The sequence below is a fragment of the Vombatus ursinus genome, unplaced genomic scaffold, assembly GCF_900497805.2.
Source record: "Vombatus ursinus unplaced genomic scaffold, bare-nosed wombat genome assembly UNPS02012179.1, whole genome shotgun sequence".
NCBI lineage: Eukaryota > Metazoa > Chordata > Mammalia > Diprotodontia > Vombatidae > Vombatus > Vombatus ursinus.
Window position 1 is genome coordinate 12,038,183 of NW_020951957.1, and position 21,544 is coordinate 12,059,726.

Below are 21,544 nucleotides of genomic sequence, written 5' to 3' on the forward strand. Positions count from 1 at the left end.
ATCTAGTTCTACCCAGCCTTTCTAGCCTTACCTCATTCTACTCCTCTTCACATTTTCAACTATGTATCATACTGGTCTACTTTTTCTAATTCATTCTCACTATAGGCCCCTTCCCCCCCATTTTCCTATCTCTGTGCATTTGTGTATTCTGTAACTTTCACTTTACCTACCTGATCCATTCTCCTATCCATTGTAATTCTACCTATCCTTCAAAGCTGAGGTCAAATGCAACCTTCTCTACAAAACCTTCACTTATACCCTAGAGAGAAGACATCTCTCTTTACCGTGTTTAACTCCTTTATAACACTTTTTCCATGCCACTTCTATGCATAGATCATGTTCGAGCTTATATGACAGTTCTTTGTGTATGTCTTATTATCTTTATAAGAATTTAGACCTCTAGATGGCTCCTTAATCATCTTTCTATCCCCTAACGTACATGATACATAGTAAGCACTTAACAAGTATTTATTGAATTGAAAGATCAAAATATATAAGAATGTTTTACTTCATCAATTTTTGGATCAATTTTATGGAATTCATAACTAAAACAAATTTTATAGTTTAATTTCATGAACTGATCATAAACTGAAAAATATCTATGGCACAGTGATTATTTCCACTTGCTCACATGATTGATCATTGTAGTGATAAAAAGAGTAAATGAAAACAGAAACAATATATTCATTTTGTTCACTAGATCAGCACAATGGAGCATGAATTTTCAGTAAAGGAGCATGGATATGAAATTCGTTTGAGAGAGCTGGAAGATAGTAATCATAATTCCACTGTTGAATTGAGACGTCTGTTAGTAGCTCAACAGAAGGCAACCAATCGGTGGAAAGATGAAACAAAAAAGATTACAGAAGCTGCAGAAACTAGGATCAGCAGCTTAAAGTAAGTCCAATATTTCCTTTAGATAATCCTCCAATGCTTGGATCATTTCACACATTTTTATGGGAGTATTTTAAACTACTTTTAAAAGTCTTTTTAATTCCTTTTGGAAAAGGTATATGGTTATGAACTTTGGAAAATAAAGATAGTAGGAGGCAATCTAGTATCATTTTGTCACCTGATAAATTGTCAGCATATTCAACAACATACTCTAATCTCTTTTAGAAATCATGGTGCATAATCTTAACCCTGTTTGCTTAGTTAATTGATACTTCATCATGGCTAAGTAAGAACTATAAGATGTGTTAACTCTATGATTGTTGAAAAATACTTATTAATGTGGAATATGGCAGTTGTTTATACGTGTTGTGTAATCACTTCCTTTCCTTGAATTTACAAAATCCTGTTTTTACTTTTTTCACTTTCTTAACGGGAACTCCATGATAATAATCTCAAGAAACTTATGTGACATTATTTTAAAATGTGACATCAATATTTAATCACTATATAACATGGCCTTACCTGCTGTAGTCCTGTGTTTCTCTTCCACTTCATGGCTAAAATCCTTGAGAAAGTTGTCTATGCTAAGTACCTCCTCTTTCTTTTCCCTTACTCTCTTTTAACTCCTTTGCAATCTGGCTTCCAACTTTATCATTCAACTGAAACTCCCCTCTGTAAAGTTACCATTGATTTTTTAATTTCCATGTCTAATGACCTTTTCATAAATGCATCCTTCTTGACCACTCTACAGGATTTGATACTGTTGATTAACTTTTCTTAGATACTGTGTCCTCTATAGGTATTAGTGAAACTGCTTTCTGGCCACTGTTTGTCCCATCTGTCCAATTATTCCTCAGTCTCCTTTATTGGATCTTTATTATGTCATGTTCACTAATTGTAGGTATCCCTTATGGCTCAGTCCTGGGTCCTCTTTGCATTTATCTTCACGCTATCTCACTTGGAGAGCTAATCAGCTCTAGTAAGTTTGATTATAATCTCTGCACATGATTTCCAAATTGATATTTCCAGCCCTGATCTCTCTACTGAGCTCCAGTCCCACATTATCAGCTGCCTTTTGAACATCACAGACTGGATTTGCTTGTGGCCATTTCAAACTTAACAAGACCAAGATAGAACTGATTATCTTTCTACCCCAAATCTCCTCTCTTCTGAGGATTTTTTGAACTTCCCTTTTGTTGTCACGGACACCACCTTTCTCCCTAGCTCCCCAACTTTGATGAATCCTTAACTCCTAACTTTCATCCCACCTAGTTAATCCATTGCTAAATCTTATTATTTCAATCTTCTTGACCTCTCTTATATATGTCTTATTCTCTCACACTGCTACCACTCAGTTCAAACTTGTATCACCTCTTATCTGAACTAGTGCAAGTGTTCTAAATCATCCCCCTACCTTGTTTTTCTTCACTTTAAATCATCAGTGGCTAAAGAAATTTTACCCCTAAGTTTTAAGACTTGGTTACTAAGAAAAAAAAAAAAAACTGGTGGTTCCCTTTACAGAAATAGAAAAGTATGAAAGGAAAAAGCTATCTCAGAACTAGAGGTTGACTTTCTGAGGGCCTGGATTCCAGAGATTTGAGCAAAAATGACATTTCCAGCACACTTTTTAAGGAGCAAGGGGAGGACTGAGCTGGGACAGAGAATGGAGAGGACAAAAGTCATGGGCTCATTAGGCATTTTCTGAGTGGAGAACTCAGGCTGAGGGAATCAAGAAGAGGACAATTCTTCTCTAACTTTCTTTCCCAATGTTTGTCTATCCACAGACATTATAACAAAATCTACTATTGCTTTACTAAAATATTTCCAGTAAACCAAATTTTGCCAAAACCACAATGAAGCCAGGGTTTAATTGGAGATAAGTGTAATTATAAGAATAAACAGATAGACTGACTTTGGGAATTTTGAATGATTGTGACTGAACTCAGAACTTTTCATCTAAAATAAACTCTTTAAAGCCAAAGATGAAGGAACCAAGTGGGACACAGGGACCATTTTATTGTTCTGTAGGCTTAAAATGAGTTAATTATTGTAATGGTGTTACAAATTATGGCTTGTCCAGGATAATTTCTTTTCTTTTCTCTATTTAGGAATGTGCTAATATTTTAGTTTGTTTTGTTTGTCTTTTTTTTTTATTCAAAAAGGTTTTTTATAATTTAATTAATTAATTTATTTATTTAGGCAGTTGGGGTTAAGTGACTTGCCCAAGGTCACACAGCTAGTAAGTGTCAAGTGTTTGATCTGAGGCCAGATTTGAACTCAGGTCTTCCTGACTTTAGGGCCGGTGCTGTATCCACTGTGCCACCTAGCTACCCGTTTTTTGTTTTTGTTTTTTTAAATTAAAACATTTTCACAATTGTCAAGCATTTATTCCCTTCTTCCCCCAACCACTCGGGAAAAAAAGAAAAAAAAACTTTTTTGACCAAATATATATAGTCATGCAAACAAATCCCCATATTGACCATTTTCAAAGATGTGAGTTTCTTTTTTTCAATTTATTTTATTTTTCATTTTTAACATTCACTTTCACAAGATCTTGAGTTTCAAGTTTTCTCCCCATCTCTCCCCTCCCCCCCACCTCAAGACTGTGCATTTTGAATACCCCTTTCCCTGATCTGCCCTCCCTTCTATTACCCCACCCTTCTCTTATCCTCTCCTCTTATTTTCCTATAGGGCAGTATAGTTTCTATACCCCATTGCTTGTATATCTTGTTTCCCAGTTGCATGTGAAAAAAATTTTTAACATTTGTTTTTAAAACTTTGGGTTCCAAATTGTCTTTTGTTTTTTCATTCTTTTGGTTTTGTTTTATAATTTCTTGATTTCTCATAAAGTCATTAGCTTCCATTTGCTCCATTCTAATTTTTAAGGAAGTATTTTCTTTAGTGAGCTTTTGGACTTCCTTTTCCATTTGTCCAATTCAGCTTTTTAAGGCATTCTTCTCCTCATTAGCTTTTTGTACCTCTTTTGCCATTTGGGTTAGGCTATTTTTTAAGGTGTTATTTTCTTCAGTATTTTTTGGGTCTCCTTTAACAAGCTATTGACTTGTTTTTCATGATTTTCTTGCATCACTCTCATTTCTCTATCCAGTTTTTCCTCTACTTCTCTTACTTGCTTCTCAAAATCCTTTTTGAGCTCTTCTATGGCCTGGGACCAATTCATATTTTTCTTGGAGGCTTTGGATGTAGGAGCTTTGACTTTGTTGTCTTCTTCTGGTTTATGTTTTGATCTTCTTTGTCATCAAAGTAAGATTCTATGGTCTGAGTTTTTTCCTACTGTTTGCTTATGTTCCCAGTCAATTACTTGACTATTAAACTCTTTGTTAAAGTAGGGGGTTCTGCTTCCAGTGTGGATAATGTACTGTCCCAAGCGTCAGGAGTTTTGTGCAGCTATTTCCAGAGATACTTCTAGGGACCTATAAATCTTCAGTTCTTCCAAGGTGGTATGATCAAAAGCAAGGTGTTTACTCCTTTCCTGGCCTGTGTTCTGGTCTGTTTTCTGCCTTCAAACTGTGAGAATGATTCCTTCTCCACTACTGCCACAAGCTCCACCATGCCAATGCTCCTCCTTACCCCAGGACTGCCACCCAGGACTGTAACTCAGATCAAAGCATGTGCAAAGCAAGAGAATCCTGCCTCAGCACCAGCAAAGAGATCCCTTCAATCCCCCTCTGATCAGCCACTCGATACCCCCTCTATCTCTGGGCTGAGTGCTCCGAAAGCAGTTGCCAGCCTGGGACTGTGCTGGGACAAGCTCCTCTCTCACCAAGGTCTGACAGACCTTTCCTACTGACCTTCTAAATTGTCTTTGGTGTTTGTGAGTTGAGAAGTCTAAAAACTGCCACATCTCCTCTTGATTCAGTCCTGAGACCTGCTCCAGTTTCGCTGAGGCCCTGTGTTTGCCTGCATGACTCATGCTGAACTGTGCCCCTCTCCTAGCCCTGCACAATAGACTTTCCAACCAATCATCCAGTTTGTCTTGGGCCAGAAATTTGTTTCACTTTGTCTTTTTGTGGCTTCTGCTGCTCTAGAATTTGTTTAGAGTCATTTTTTGCAGGTATTTGGAGGGGTTGGGGGAGAGCTCAAGCAAGAAACTGCTTTTATTCCTCCATCTTGGCTCTACCACTTTGTTTGTCTTTTAAGAAACATTTCCTGCATTACTGTTCAAAGCATATTTTAAGCATTTTCAATATAAGAATTTTAGTTCTGATCTATGAGAATCTATAATTGTCAAAATTTGCTCATAACATGTTGATAATGTTATTACTGTTTTTAATTTTCATTATTGGTATTGATCAGATTATTTAGTGAATGGGTATATTTTGGCTTGATAGAGCAATATTTCTAGAGGATATAAGAATGATATGTGAAAAATATTGTCAGTTTGCGGAAGTTGATATTCACAAGCGACTACTGATATGTGGGATAAAACATGCCTTTTGTGAGGAGGTGTTACAGACTTCATGACAATCAAAATAAGAGAATTGAGGGACTGTAGAAAAGTATATGTGAGAGTTAGGCCAAGAGCATCTACTAAGGTAGAGATTCTTACTTTTTTTTTTTATCATATACCCTTTTAGCAATCTGGTGAAACCTATGAACTCTTACTCAGAATGTTTCTAAATAATTGAAGTAAAGGTTGAATTTCAGTTAGAGATCAGTCAAAAGAAAGATGAAAATTTTTCCCTTCCAAGTTTATGGACTCTCTTAAATTTTTCTGTGGTCCCACATTAAAAACTTAAAAACCCCATGTACGAAAGATTTTCTTTGTGAATTGTCCAGAGTCTTTGAACATTTGAGAATACCTGAAAAATCCAGATAAGATAAAGCACTTGAAAATGAGTTCACAGTTCTCCATTTGGAGGCAAAAGGAAGAGGAATTATTTAATGTACTTGTGCCTTACCAAATGAAAATTGTGACTTAACACAGGAGTTGAGGTTTAAATTTGGAAAAATAAGTTTGAGGTTTCTCCTATTAAGAATGTTGCAGAAGGACCTTTCCTGGCAGAAATGTGCTGAAGTGATGAGTTCACACTCTGTAGGCCAAGGATGTTTGCTCTTCTGACACCTAGATGTCTGTGGAAGACAAACTTCCCCACTTCAAATATTAATGGGCTTCAGAGAAAAGACCCAAAAAGACTTCTATCATGTAGACAGAACCACCTCATCAATACATCAAACAATGGCTAGGTCCCCTGATAACACAGAGAAGTTTCCCCTGGAGATTGATGTTAAATTATACAGTGTTACAGATAACAAAGAAAATACCATTGTAGGAATATTTTCAGGGAAGGTCCCTATTATGCCTGGATAGTACTATAGAGGACTGGGCCAGGATGGCAGTAGAACCGTTAGAGAACTAGTGGGCTTCTGATTTTGACAATATGTACTAAAGGAAATACTTAAAGGCCCTCCTATTGAGCACTTGTGATGTAACTCACATACTTAAAATTCATATATAAACTCACATTAGCGAAACAACAGCATTGGCACTGATTGAATTTGTAAAAAAAAAAAATGTTAATTTAAAAGAAGTACCATCCTAGTTCATATCATAGGTGAACAACCATTTATCCAGACTAGTAGTGGGAAGGGTAGTACCTCCAGGGCACACCTATTTTATCAGAATGGCCTGATTATCCATAGGACTACAGAACTAGCCTGACCTAAAGGGTGTGTGTGTGTGTGTGTGTGTGTGTGTGTGTGTGTGTGTGTGTGTGTGTAGACTGTCATAGGACTGAAGTCAATATTGATCTTTGAAGAAAAGATAGATTATATTAAATCATTTCAGTATATAAATGATGAGTCCAGAAATGTCTCATCTGGCAAACACTGGACTCTAACCACCTCACGGACTTGTGCTTGTTTATAGCACCAGGAAACTAAAGGGGGGAAACTCTTATATGCTTTAGGTTCTGACTCAGCTGAAGGAGCTCACAGAAACTATAGGAAAAAATGGAACCAGGGACAAATGTACCCTTCCTGGAAAAATAATGAGACAGGAAAGGAGGATAAGCTAGCTTGATATGAATGTTAATGTCAAAAAGAAAACATTGAGATGTAGCCAAAACAGTACTTGGGGGGAAATCATATCTGTAAACACTTTTTTGTCATGAAATGGGCATAGAACTAAAAACAAACAAACAAACAAACCAGATTTTAGATAGAAATCAAGCAAAAGATTAGCAAAATTGAAAGCCTCCCCCGCCAAAAAAAACCTATTAAGTTAATAAATCAATGTAGGATTTTTTTTAAAGAAGCTAATAAAGTAGACAAGACATTTGCTAACCTAGTTTCTAAAAAAAAAAAGAAGAAGAAGAAGAGAACCAAATTATTAGTATCAAAAAATGAAAAAGGTAAATCCACAATTAAAGAAGAAGTAATTGTTAGGAACTGTTTTGCCCAACTACGTGCCAACAAAACTAACAATCTAAGTGATATATTAATATTTACAAAACTATAAACTGCCCAGATCAACAGAACAGGAAAAAGCACTTAAATAACCCTGTCTTAGAAAAAGAAATTAACAAGCTGTAAATGAAGTCTCAAAAAAAAAAACAAAACAAAACAAAACCCAGAGCCAGATGGATTTACAAATGAATTTCATCAGACATTTAAAAAACAATAAATTTCAGTACTACATAAACTGAAAAAAATAGGAAAAGAATGGGTCCTACCAAAATCTTTCTATGACACAAATGTGATCTTGATACCTAAATATAATCATAACAGAGAGAGAAAACTATGGACCAATATCCCTAATGAACATTGATGCAAACATTTTAAATAAAAGTATTCAGGTGGTAACTATAGCAATATATCGATTATACGATATAACCAGAATGAATTTTTATCAAGACTGCTGGGCAGTTCTATATTAAGAAAACTACAAACATAATTGACCATACTAATGATCATATTAGCCAAACAGCACATTTTCTATATCAATATCAATAGATTCAGAAAGAAAAACCCATTCCAGTTAAAAACTCTAGAAAGCGTAGGAACAAATGGAGCTTTGATTAATATAAGTAGTATCTCTCTAAAACCAAGAGTTATTAATCTCTATTCTGGGGCTAAACTAAGAGGCCTTTCCGGTAAGATAAGGGGTAAATAAAGGATGTCCATTATCACCATTACTATTCAATGTAGCACTAGAAATGTTAGCTATAGGAGTAAGACAGGAGAAAGAAATTGAAAGAATAATCATAGACAAAGAAGAAACAGTATTACTTAGACAACCCTTGAGAGTTAACACTTTAATAGAAACAATTAACAGGCTCAGCAAAGTTGCAAGATGTAAAAGAAATCCCATGAATCAATAGCATTTTTATATATTATCAACAAAATCCATCAGAAAGAGATAGAGAAATTCCATTTAAAATAATTGTAGATAGTATAAGATATTTGAGCGTCTATCTGCCAAGATAAATACAAGAACTAGATTAACATAATTACAAAACACTCCTTACATAAAAATAGATCTAAATAACTGGAGAAATATTAATTGCTTATGAGTAGACGAAGACAGTATAGCAAAAATTACAATGCCACCTAAATTAATTTACTTAATTCTGTTATTCTATGCCAGACCAATAAAACTATTGAAGGATTACTTTCAAGAACTAGAAAAAAAAGTAGCAATTTGTCTGGAGTAGAGGTGTCAAATATTGTATACCACAACATGCCTGAATTCAGCCTGAACCAGATTAAAATATAATTGTGAACTTGAACGAAATAAGTAAAAATATAAATCGAACATAGATGTAATGTTAATATGTGGTTTTCTAAGTCAAAATGCAACCTGCAGGAATCTCTACCCCATTCTATTTGAGTTTGCCACCACTGATCTGGAGGAAAAGAAGGTCAAAAATAACAAGGGAATTTTAAAAGTAGGAAGTGCCTGACCTCAAACTATACTAAAAAGTTATAATCATCGAAACAATTTGGCAAGAATAGGTTGTTTAGTGGAATAGATATCAGCTACACAATATAGAGAAGTAAATGAGCAGATAACCTGATGTTTATAAATCCAAAGATCCCAGATATTGGAGCAAGAATTCACTATTTGACAAAAATTGTTGGGAAAACTGAGAAGCAATCTAACAGAAACATTTCATACATTCTACCAAAACAAGTTCCAAATGGGTACACAATTTGACATAAAGAGTAACAACGTAAACAGATAAATATCTGTCAGTGCTATACATACATACATACATACATATAGATAATGAGTTCATGACTCATAGAATTTTACAAGAGGTAAACTGGATAGTTTTGATCACATAAAATTAAGATGTTTATGCACAAGCAAAACCAATGCAGTTAAAAACAGAAGAAAAGCAGAGAATTGGGGGAGTGTGGAATCTTTGCATTGTTTCTCTTTTAAAGACTTATTTCTAAGCTATATAAGAAACTAATTCAAATTTGTAAGAATAAGAGCTATTCCCCAATTGATAAACAGTCAAATTTATCAAATATGAATAGAAGATTTTCAGCAGAAGACATTCAGGCTATCAGTCATATGAAAAAAATGCTCTAAATCATTAATAATTAGAGAAATACAAGTTAAAACAACCCTGAGGTAACACTTCATATCCATCAGTCTGGCAAAGTTGACAAAAATGGAAAATGTGGTAGAGGTTGTGGGAAAGCAGGTACGTTAATACACTGTTGGTGGATCTGTGAACTGGCCCATTCATTCTGGACACCAGTTTGGAATAATGCCCACAGAGCTCTAATGCTATGAAGTCTGTACCTCAAAGAGATTTTCTTAAAAGAAAAGGACTTATTTGTACAAAAAAAAAATTATAGCAGCAATTTTTACAGTGAAAAAGAATTGGAAACGGGGCCGGGGGAATCAATTGGGGAATGGCTGGACATGTTTATAGTGTAAAAATGTGATAGCATACTATTGTGCTATAGAAATTAATGGAAAATGAAGTAAGCAGAACCAGAAGAACAATTTATACAATTACAACAATATTACAAAGATAAACAGCTTTGAAAGACTTAGAAATGCTGATCAACACAGTGACCAATGACAATTCCAGAAGACTCATGATGAAGTATGTTACTCAATTTCAGATAGAGTACAGAGTAAAGATGGAGGCTTTTCTTTCCCTTTTTCTTTTTTTTTTTGGACATGGCAATGCAAAATTTGTTTTGCTTGACAATACATTTTAGGATAGCTTTTATTTTTCTTGCTTTCCAATGGGATGGGGATGAGAGGGAAGGAAAGAATGAAGACCTGCCGATAAAATAAATTTTTTTTTTAAAAAAAGAAAGTAGAAAGGCAGATATTCTTTTAGTTCCAGTTATAGAGGAGATTCCATTGTATAGCCACATTCATCCAGGAAAAGAATGTTAACTTTAGTGGTACAAAAGTTGAGGGCTAGAGCTATCAGCTTTGGGAAATGGAGACAGAGAAGGAGGTCACACTAGTCCCCACAGTTAATAACCATGATCTTATCAGCCTTTCCTAATGAGTTTTTTCCAACAGGACTTTATACAGAGGTGATGGTGAAAATTACAACTGTAGGCAGTGTACTGCTGTATTAAATAGTAGAACATAAGTAATTAACATGTTCACATGAGGTAAATAAAAAAGGTAAATTTGAGAAACATTTGGAGAAATGTTGAACTTTCTTGAACTTTTTGACCTTTGAGGCCTAAATAAAAAACTATCTATTTCCAGGGTACTTTGAAGTAACTTCAGAATTCCTTAAAGATGTTGCTGGTGTCAACAAAACAATATATGTTCTTCCACTGATCAGTCCATACTCACCCAGCACAGATCTTTGATTAGAACCAATTCCAGTCTATTTGATACTAGAATCATTTAAACAGGCTGTAACTTCCCCTGCATCTTGATCATCTGTGCAACTTAATTAGAAGCATACAGGACAATGTGAAGCATAGTGTCACAGTGAAGAGCATAAGAGCTTTGGCCCTTAAATTTCTGAAGTAGAACCAGTAAAATTTAATTTTGGTTTCCTCAGTACCAGAGGAGTAGAAAGGAATGGTTGAGACAGAGGTTTAACAAAAGGACAAATATATTTTCAGTGCATGAGTGGGATGTGGGATGTGTCTAAGGAATTACTCATAGGAGCCAACTTACTGACTCACAACCTTTCTGGGAAAGAACTAGAAAAATTCCTTTGTGATGAATGATGGTAGAGAACATCTCAAGAATCTGTTGATGAATAGCATCATTACATAGATGAGTCCATACATGTTACTCGTAGTGAGGGTTCTCAAGAAGAATTAAAAAATATATATTATGTTGACTACCATGCCTTAAACAAAAGAAGCAAAGTATGTTGTTCCATATACAAAGGCTAATTATGCCCTGGATTGTTTGTTAGAAAGCTAGTAGTTTTCAGTATTGGACCTGCACAGTGGCTACTCTCAGATCCCTACGGTAGAACAAGACAAGGAGGTTGCTTTCATCTACCTAGTTGGATTTTTAACAGTTTGAGTGCATGTCCCAAAGCATGTGGGGGGAACTTGCTATTTCCAAACACTTAATGAAGAAAGTAAATGGAGACATGAACTATCTGCAAATGTCACTATACCTTGATGACATCATTGTCTTTGAGAGGACTTTGAAAGAATATGAGGAAAGTTTTTGATCAAGAAGAGGAAAATGGCTTAGAACTTTCCATTAACATTAGCCAATTTTGTAAAGCCTCAGCAGAATATATGAGTTACGTTATGTATCAACAAAAATGAGCACTGACCCCCAAAAAATAAAAGCATTTATAACCTGACCATGTATGAAGAATCAAAGAATTAAGGAATTTTATAGGATTTGGTCGCTATTACTAAAATTTTGCTGTTGTTGTTTTTTAAAACAATACTGCTGTTGCTAAGCCACTGAAGGATCACAAACATTAGTAATTCAGGAGGCACAGAAACAAACAAGAGACACAAAATTGTCTTTAAATTTATAAAAACCTTTCAGAGACTGGTGAATAGCCAGAAATGAACAAGGTTTCAAAGACTTGGTTAGCTTCTTCATACAATAACTAGTGTTGGCCTGTGCTTACTTAAACAAGCCTTTTGTCCTGTATGTAAATCCAAGTTTGAAGGGATTGAGGGCAATGTTGTACTAAGAGAGTGATGGTTATATGAAACTAGTTGCATTTACCAGTGAAGGTCTCACTGACAGACCTGTTACCTCATTCACAAAGTGGATGTCCTCACATGGAAATAGGTGGTTAGCTGAGAAATTCAAATGGCTAAAGGTTACCTGGATAATAATCTACTGATTTGTGTTCTAACCAATGCCAAATTGAATGCTGTTTGTCAGAGATGGGTGATAAGGATGGCCACCTAAGAATTCAGCATCCATTATTAACCAGGGAAGAATAATGTATATGTAGATGCTCTGTCCAGTATTTAGTAAGCTAGCATTTATTAAATGCTTACTATGTGCCACTAACTGTGTTAAGTCCAGAAGGCCACATGACACCAAAATTTTGGTAATAAGAAATATAAAATCTAAGGAGCTGGAATACAAACAAATGAAAACTGAAAGTTTGGGACTTCCACCTGATAGCATACTAGCAGAATATGTGTACTTGATTTCATTCATTAAATGCACCCTATTTACCTCATTTGTCTGTGGATGACTATCAGAGAGAATAGATGGCTAACAAAATATTGCGTTAAGTAATATAAGCTAAGAAGAAAGTGGTAAAGCTGAAGGATTCAAGTTCCACTCTGTTGAAAGCACTTTATTGTTGTTTATCCTTCATTCTTGAAGAGAACCATGACATCAGGAAGGTGATGCCATAACTTACAAGAGAATTGGATTTAAGTGAGGGAGGACTGTGCAAAGTCTCCAGCCTCACTTTCTCCTCCAGAGCCCATCTGGGTCTAGTGGCCAGATATAGATCAGGACACTGGAGATGGCCCCTGAAGGCACTTTACTGTCCAGACAGTATAGAAAAGACTATACTAGACAGTCCCTGATGCTATACATGGTACCAAAAAGCATCTGGTACCACCCAGAGTATATAGCTTTGTGGTCATGAAAACTTTACCAGTGACTTTAAACATATGGATAAAGAGGGAAACCATAGAGCTAGTAAAATAGATTTTCTGGCCCATGACGGTCACAAATATTGAAGTATGAGACTTTGTGCTTGATGTATGCAAAGTAGCACCAACTTGTGCTACATATTTGGAGATTATTAGCACTAATAAACCTTTAGAACCTGTTTGCATTGATTTTCTATCTCTGGCAGGCAGTATCAAGAACACATCACATATAGGTAGTAACTGCCCACTTCCTTGCATATACACAAAAATACTCAACCAGGAGACAAAATTTCCACAGTTGCTAAAATATTGTGGGAGAAGCATTTCTCAATATGTGGATATCCTTCCAGGATCCATTAAAACCAAGGCAGAGACTTGTTCAGTGAAACATAAGCTTTGACTGACATTAAGTCTAGAATAGCATTTATCAACCCGCAAGGGGACCCATAACCTGAATATTTCAACAACATACTGGTAAACATGTTAGGTATACTGAGACCAAAACAATAATCTCATTAGAGCAAATATGTGACTTTTCTGATGCATAAGCACAACCCTATCAGTTATGATACCCATGGATGTTACAGCCTATTTATTAAAATTTGGATAGGGAAGCAAAAGGAGGACTGAGCTATGGTAGAAAAGGAATTATTCAAGGAAGGGTCATTGACTTTATATGTGTCTCCTGAATGGAGGATCCAGGCTAAGAGGAGTCCTAAGGAAAAGTCAGCTTTTCCCCCAACTTCCCCTCCCAATATCTGTCTATCCACAGATCCTATAATAAAATCCACTGCCTAAACATTTCCTGTAAACTGAATTTTTCCATAACCACAAAGAGGCCAAAGATTAACTAGAGATGGGTAAAAATGTAAAGTTAGTTAGCCCAACCCTTTCCTAAGTATTAGGAATATTCCTAACTGGAGGCTTAGAGTAAATATCTGAACTCAGAACTTTTTGTCTAAAATAAATTCCCTAAAGCTGAAAAAGAGGGAACCAAGTGGACTTTAGGGATAATTAAATTGCTCCTAGGCTTAAGACAAGGTAATTATTATAGTAATGTGTTACATGCCAAAACACAATCATCTGAGAAATAAAGGCTTCCTAATAATTTTTTTTACCCAGCATGAGAATATCATTTAACCTGAAATAACCTAATCAAGCAAGCAAACAAACATGCATGCAAGTCTTAGTCACCTTTTAAGTTCTAGTTACTTTACTAAGCACAGAAAATACAAAGGCAAAAATGAAGTAATCCTTGTCTGCATGGATCTTTCATTCTATAATGAAACAACATACACATGTATAAAGTATATACAAAATAAATAGAAGTTATTTTTGGGTGGAGATAGAAGCACTAGCAACTGTGGGGTTATCATGGAGAATTCGTGTAGACTTCATGTATCATTCAGACTTCATGTAGAATGGCACACAAGCTTAACATTGATGGAGACTAGGGATTCTGGAGTGATCATTCCAAGTATTGGGAGACAGGAAGTGCAAAGGCCTAAAATGAAACATGGAGTGAACAGCAAGAAGGAGGCTTAATATAATATGAAGTGAGGCTCTCAGCTGAAAAAGTTGAGGGAGGGAAAGATGTGGGAAGTTTGAGAAGAGGTTTGGAGCAGCTCCTTTGTGGGTTGGAATAGAGAATCATTTAGAGAATAGTAAAAGAATTACCTGGCTATAGTAAGGATTCTGTTGAAGTTAGATGTAAATTTGTAGTGAACCCATCTGTACAATTGAATAATTTTTCTCCTACACTATTTGGCAGTTTGTGAATAGAAGAGAAAGTGGTGGATGGTGGAAATAATCCACAGTTGAAAGATATGATAAGCCAAGGGAACTTGAGATTTGAGAGTTAAGAACAGTATAATATTGAACTAGTTAATTATAAGGTGAAGACTGGAAATTGAAGGACAAACTTTCAGGAGCCAAGATGGTGGAGTAAGCAGTAAGTCGCTTTCACTCTCCCTTGTTGACCTCTAAAAACCCAGAAAATATTGTCCCAGGAAAAATCTTGGAATACTGGAACTAGCCAAAAGACAGGGTGCGGCAGCCTTGTAGCCCAGGAGGCTTAAGGGATTAATAGAAAAGGTCTTTCTCGCTCTGGTGGAAGGGGAGCAGTACAGGGTTAGAGGCTGCCTGGCAAGTCACAGAAAAGCCCTACCTCAGCAAACCAGCAGGAGATCTTGAGGCCCAGGGTGGTGGAGCAGGCAAGCACTGGCACCAGGACCCCCATGTGCCTTGGCACAACCAGAGGAACCAACAGACTCTAGCTCAGAGAACCACCATGTGTGTTGGCAGGCAGACGTCCTCCAGCTTCCAAACCTCTGCATACTTCAGGTCAACTCCAGGCAGGCAGGTGTCCTCCAGCACCTGAATCTCCCTGTGCTTCAGCACAGTCCAGTTGAGTAGGCATCCTCTAGGGGCCAGACCCTCCCACCTCCACCCTGAAAGCTTTAGTGTAACCCCAGGGAAACACAGAAAAACCCCACCTGGCCTCAGGACATGCTAGCCACCACCACTAGGACCCCAGTTTAGGACCAGGTAAGCTGCCAGACCCTTACAGCCTCCAGCTGCCACCACTTGAGGCCCCAGCACACAAAGCCAGTGATGAGGCCCCTGGCCTCCAGCACAAGAAGCTTAGGACAGTGCTCCCATGCTCCAGCAGGAGAGCTCAACTTTAAAAGCCAGGAAATAGGCAAACATCATGAACAAAAAGCAGAACAAACAGTGACTATAGATTCTTTCTATGGGGACAGAGAAGATCAAAACGTATATTCAGAAGAGGACAACATTGTCAATATACCCACATCTGAAACCTCAAAGGAGAATATGAACTGGCCTGAAGCCCTTCTTGGAAGAGCTCAAGAAGGATTTTAAAAGTCAAATAAGAGAGGTAGAAAAAAAAATTGAGAAAAGAAATGAGAGATATGCAAGAGAGAGTCAAAAGCTTGGAAAACGAAGGACAAAAATTGACTATAGAAAACAATTCCTTAAAAAATGCAGTTGGCCAAATGGAGAAAAAAAAAGTATGCTGAAGAAAACAACTCCTTAAAAAGTAGAATTGGCCAAATGGAAAAGGAGGCACAAAAACTCACTGAAGAGAAGAACTCCTTAAAAAGTAGAATTGGCCAAATGGAAAAGGAGGTATAAAAGCTAACTGAAGAAAACAATTCATTAAAAATTAGAATTAGGCAAATGGAAGCTTAATGACTATGAGTCATCAAGAATCAGTCAAACAAAATCAAAAGAATGAAAAAACAGAAGAAAACTTAAAATACCTCATTGGAAAAACAACTGACCTGGAAAACAGATGCAGGAGAGATAGTTTAAGAATTATTGGTCTACCTGAAAGCCATGGTGAAAAAATGATCCTGGATAGCATCTTTCAAGAAATTATCAAGGAAAACTGCCCTGTGGTCCTAGAACCAAAGGGTAAAAAAGTCATCAAAAGAATCCACGAATCATCTCCTGAAAGAGATCCGAAAATGAAAACGTCAAAGACTATCATAGCCAAATTCCTGAATCATCAGGTCAAGGACGAAATATTGCAAGCAGCCAGAAAGAAACAATTTAAATATCATGGAATCACAGTCAGGATTATGCAGGATCTTGCAGCTTCTACATTCAAAGATCAGAGGGCTTAGAATATGATATTCTGTAAGGCAAAGGAGCTTGGATTACAACCAAGAATCAACTACCAAGCAAAAATGAGCATTATCTTTCAAGGGAGGAGATGGACATTCAATAAAATAGGAGACTTCCAAACTTTCTTGATGAAAAGACCTGAGATCAACAGAAAATCTGATCTTCAAATACAAGACTCAAGAGAGGCATAAAAAGGTTAACAGGAAAGAAAAAAAAATCGTGTTATTCAATAAGGGCAAACTATACATCCCTACATGGGAAGACGATACTTGTAACTCTTGAGAACTGTATCTTTATTACGACATTTAGAAGGGGTATACATAGACGGAGGGCATGGGTATAAGTTGACTTTGATGTGATGATAAAAAATTTAAGTGGTGAAAAGGGATTGTACTGGGAGAAGAGGAAAGGAGGAGGCAGAAAAGGGTAAATTATACCACATGAAGAGGCACAAAGACCTATTACAGTAGAAGGAAAGAAGGGAGGGAGATGAGCATTGTTTGAACCTTACTCTCATCAGATTTGGCTCAAAGAGGGAATAACATACTCAATTAGGTATAGAAATTTAACCTACCCTATAGGAAGTAGGAGGGGAAAGGGGAAAGGCGAAAGAAAAGGGAAGGGGCTAATAGAAGGGAGGGCAGATTGAGGGAGGTGTTAGTGAGGAGGGAAAGGGAGAAAGGAAAGAGAAAAGCATAAATGGGGGAGGGGGAAATAAGATAGAGACAATGACACAGTTAGTAATCATAACTGTGAATGTGAATGGGATGAACTCTCCCATAAAACAGAAGCAGATAGCAGAGTGGTTTAAAAACCAGAATCCTACAATATCTTGTTTACAAGAAACACATTTGAAGCAGAGGGATACACACAGAGTAAAAGACTGGATAAAGTCAAAATGGATACACAATTTAGATATAAAGGCTGATACTATAAGCAAACTAGAAGAGCAAGGAATAGTTTACCTGTAACATTTATGGAGAATGGAAGAATTTAAGATCAAACAAGAGACAGAGAACATAATGAAATGCAAAATGGATAATTTTGATTACATTAAATTGAAAAGTTTTTACACAAACAAAGCCAATGCAACCAAGATTAGAAGGAAAGCAGAAAGCTGGGAAACAGTTTTTACAACGTGTCTCTGATAAAGGCCTCATTTCTAAAATATATAGAAAACTGAGTCAAATTTAAAAGAATACAAGTCATTCCCCAATTGATAAATGGTCAAAGGATATGAACAGGCAGTTTTCAGATGAAGAAATCACAGCTATCTGTAATTATATGAAAAAAATGCTCTAAATCACTATTGATTAGAGAAAGGCAAATTAAAACAGGTCTGAGGTACCACACATCCCATCTATCATATTGGCTAATATAACAAAACAGGAAAATGATAAATGCTGGAGAAGATGTGGGAAAATTGGAACACTAATGCATTGTTGGTGGAGTTGTGAACTGATCCAGTCATTCTGGAGAGCAATTTGGAACTGTGCCCAAAGGGCTATAAAACTGTGCATGCCCTTTGACTCAGCAATATCACTTCTAGGTCTATATCCCAAAGAGATTATAAAAATAGGAAAAAGACCCACCTGTCCAAAAATATTTATAGCAGCTCTTTTTGTGGTGGCAAAGAATTGGAAATTGAGGTGATACTCATCAATTGGAGAATGACTGAACAAGTTGTGGTATATGAATGCAATGGAATATTATTGTTCTATAAGAAATGATGAGCAGGTAGACTTCAGAAAAACCTGGAAAGACTTTCATCAACTGATGCTGAGTGAATTAAGCAGAACCAGGAGAACATCGTACATAGTAACAGCAACATTGCATGATGACTAACTTTGATAGACTTAGCTTTTCTTAGCAATGCAAGGATCTAAGACAACTCCAAAAAACTCATGATGAAAAATGCTATCTACATTCAGAAAAAAAGAACTTTGGAGTCTGAATGCAGATTGAAGCATATTATTTGCTCTCTCTCTCTTTTTTTAATTCTTTCTTGTGATTCCTCCCATGGGTTCTAAGTCTTCGTTACAACATGACTAATGGGAAAATGTTTAGTATGAATGTATATGTATAGTCCATATCAGAATACACACTATCTTGGGGAGGGGAGAGGAATGGAAAGGGGAGAAAATTTAGAAATCAAAATCTTATGGAAGTGAATGTTGAAAACTAAAAATAAAGCAGTTAATTAATTTACAAAAAAAAGAAGAAGATGATAATGATGATGATGATGAAGATGAAGATTGACCTAGAAGGAAGACAGATAGCTGAATCCAGGATCTGGATTCGGCAGTCTCTTTGAATAGAATAAATGTTAAAGGAATAGTAATTCCTGAATGATGACATCAGAAAGAGCCTAGATTTAGCAATGGAGCAACAACTATTCTGTATCTTTTTCTGGGACTTGGTATGTGAGAGAAGATACAACCAGCACTAGAAAGAATGGACAGGAATGCCATGTCTTCTTGGGGACTCAGGTCTCTGTGAATGCTGAAAGATGGAAGGAATACAATTGGAAGAATTAAATGAACATAAGTTTGTTAATATTGGAGCAGGAATTTTATAGAGCACATGGAAGACACTTGCAGATCTGGAATGAGCCTTGGAAATATAGTGTTTGAGTGAATAGGGATGAGAGAATGAAAAGTAGGGATTGGGAAGTGAGTTGATAGATGTTTTCAGATAATCTAGTATGAATTGTATGGTAGATTAAAATGGAGAAACTGGTAACAGAGATATAAGAATATTGTTGTAGTACAATCTTGAAATATTGAAGACCAAGAACAGGCCAAGGGTAGTGGCAGTGGGAATAAATGATAGAACTTAGATTTACAACTAGAAGGGACTTTATAAATCATCTAATCCAACCCCCTTATTGTACAATTGAGGAAACAGAGGCTTAGAGTGAAATGACTTGTTCAAGAATACAAAGCTATTTAGTGTCACAACCAAGACTCAAATCCAGATCCTCTGACTTCAAGGTAAGTGTTCTTTTTATTATACCCTACTGAAAAGGAAGAGACTAGGTAAGTAATATTACAAAGGAAGACTCAAAAGAACTTAGTTACTAAAGAGATGGAGGCTATAAAAAGAGATGAAGGACTCAGAGATGTCTGAGCTTGCATGCCTGGGATAATTATTCCACCCAGTGGAATCAGAAATAGGGAAGTCCAGAGAGAGGAAACTACTTTGGAAGACAATATGAGAGATGCTGAATTTGGTACTGAGGATACTATATCCAAGTAGAAGTGTTTAAATTACCCTTAGAAAGATACAACTTAAGAGAATGATCCACACTGGAGGTGTGATTTCAATTTGTAGGAATTCTCTTCAGGTGATAGAGCTATGAGAGTAGAGACATTAGAGGGAGAAGAGCATAAAATCAGGGGTAAACTGGGATGAAATTGAACTAGACTTCCAAGCTCTTGACATATTATTAAACTGTTTTCAGCTTGAATTGCTTTTATATGCATGCCTAATCCTCAATACATATTTGGCCTTCTTTATCTCTTTGATATAAATTTTCTATGAATAGGTTTCAGATTGAATGGAGCCTTGCACAGCCTTAGTCACTGAATGTCATCATGAAAATATTATTCATATTGCTATGCTATTTTTGATAAAATATACTTCAAAATAAATTTTAATCTTAATTATATTATCTATTCAGCACTACTATGAAAAATAGGAAAATTTAGTGACTGTTAACATGGCATCTTTTTTCTCCTTTCTGTATAATTACAGGAAAAGATTTTTTTTCAGTCTTGCATACAATGGATAGCTTCCTAATATCAACTGCTGTTTATGTGTATTGTTTATGTTTGTATGTATATATGTGTGTGTATAAATAAATATAAGACCCTAGATCTTTTCCATAAATATAATAGTGCTCGAGGCACTTTCCCTGTTAGCATACTGAGCATTCTGAATATCTGTACTTTACTCTCTTAGCCTAAGACAAAGTTGCCTTGCTAATCTTTGGTAACAAGAATATGACAGAAAAAGAGAACTATTAAATTTCTTCCTCAATTATGGAACTACTATTTCAGACCCATAACAGTGAGATGAAAATAGAATCCTAAGACATGTGAACCTTGGTAAAGATTCAGAAAAATAAGAAAAAATATATCCTGTAAATAAATGGAGGACATAGATAAGAAGAAGGAAATGAACTGATTGTTTTGAAAATATATATTTACTTAAACTTATAAACTATTTTAATATTCCCTTGATTTCAGTTCTTTTTAATCTTGAAACTATTAAAATATTCATATCCATCTTACCCAAAACATGTGGTAAATATTTTATTGTATTTAACATAATGAAAGTTATAAATGTTAGATATATTCTTTTTATTATTTTATTACATTTTTTATTAAATTGTTTTGAGTTATCAATAATCACCTCCATAAGCTTTTGAGGTTTAAATTTTTCTCCCCCTCCTTCCCTACCTCCTTCCCTAAGATGGCACATAATCTGATATAGGCTATACGTATACTTTCCTATTAAACATATTTTCACATTAGTGATGTTGTAAGGAAGAATTAGAACCAATAGGAAGAACCACAAGAAAGAGGAAACAAAATAAAACAGAAGGGAAAAAAAGAACAAATAGTATACTTCGATCTGCTTCAAACTCCATAGTTCTTTCTTTGGATGTGGACAGCATTTTCTGTCATAAGACTTTGCTGATGTCTTAGATCATTGCATTGCTGAGAAGAATTAAATCTATCAAAGTTAGTCATCGGACAATGTGGCTGTTACTGTGTACAGCATTCTCCTGGTTCTGCTCACTTCACTCAGCATCAGTCCATACAAGTCTTTCCACATTTTTCTGAAGTCTGCTTGCTCATCATTTCTTATAGCACAATAGTATTCCATTACATTCATATACCACAACTTGTTCAGCCATTCCCCAACT

At 35.9% G+C, this 21,544-nt stretch overlaps 1 protein-coding gene across 4 annotated transcripts in view; it reads left to right on the forward strand.

Moving 5' to 3' along the window:
- Positions 1-21,544, forward strand: part of SCLT1 (sodium channel and clathrin linker 1) — a 256,899-nt gene that overhangs the window by 170,621 nt on the left and 64,734 nt on the right. For all 4 annotated transcript variants that reach the window (XM_027857572.1, XM_027857573.1, XM_027857576.1 and 1 more), the window contains one exon: positions 701-897. In XM_027857572.1, the coding sequence (XP_027713373.1) occupies positions 701-897 (197 nt within the window). The remainder of the gene's footprint in view (positions 1-700; positions 898-21,544) is intronic.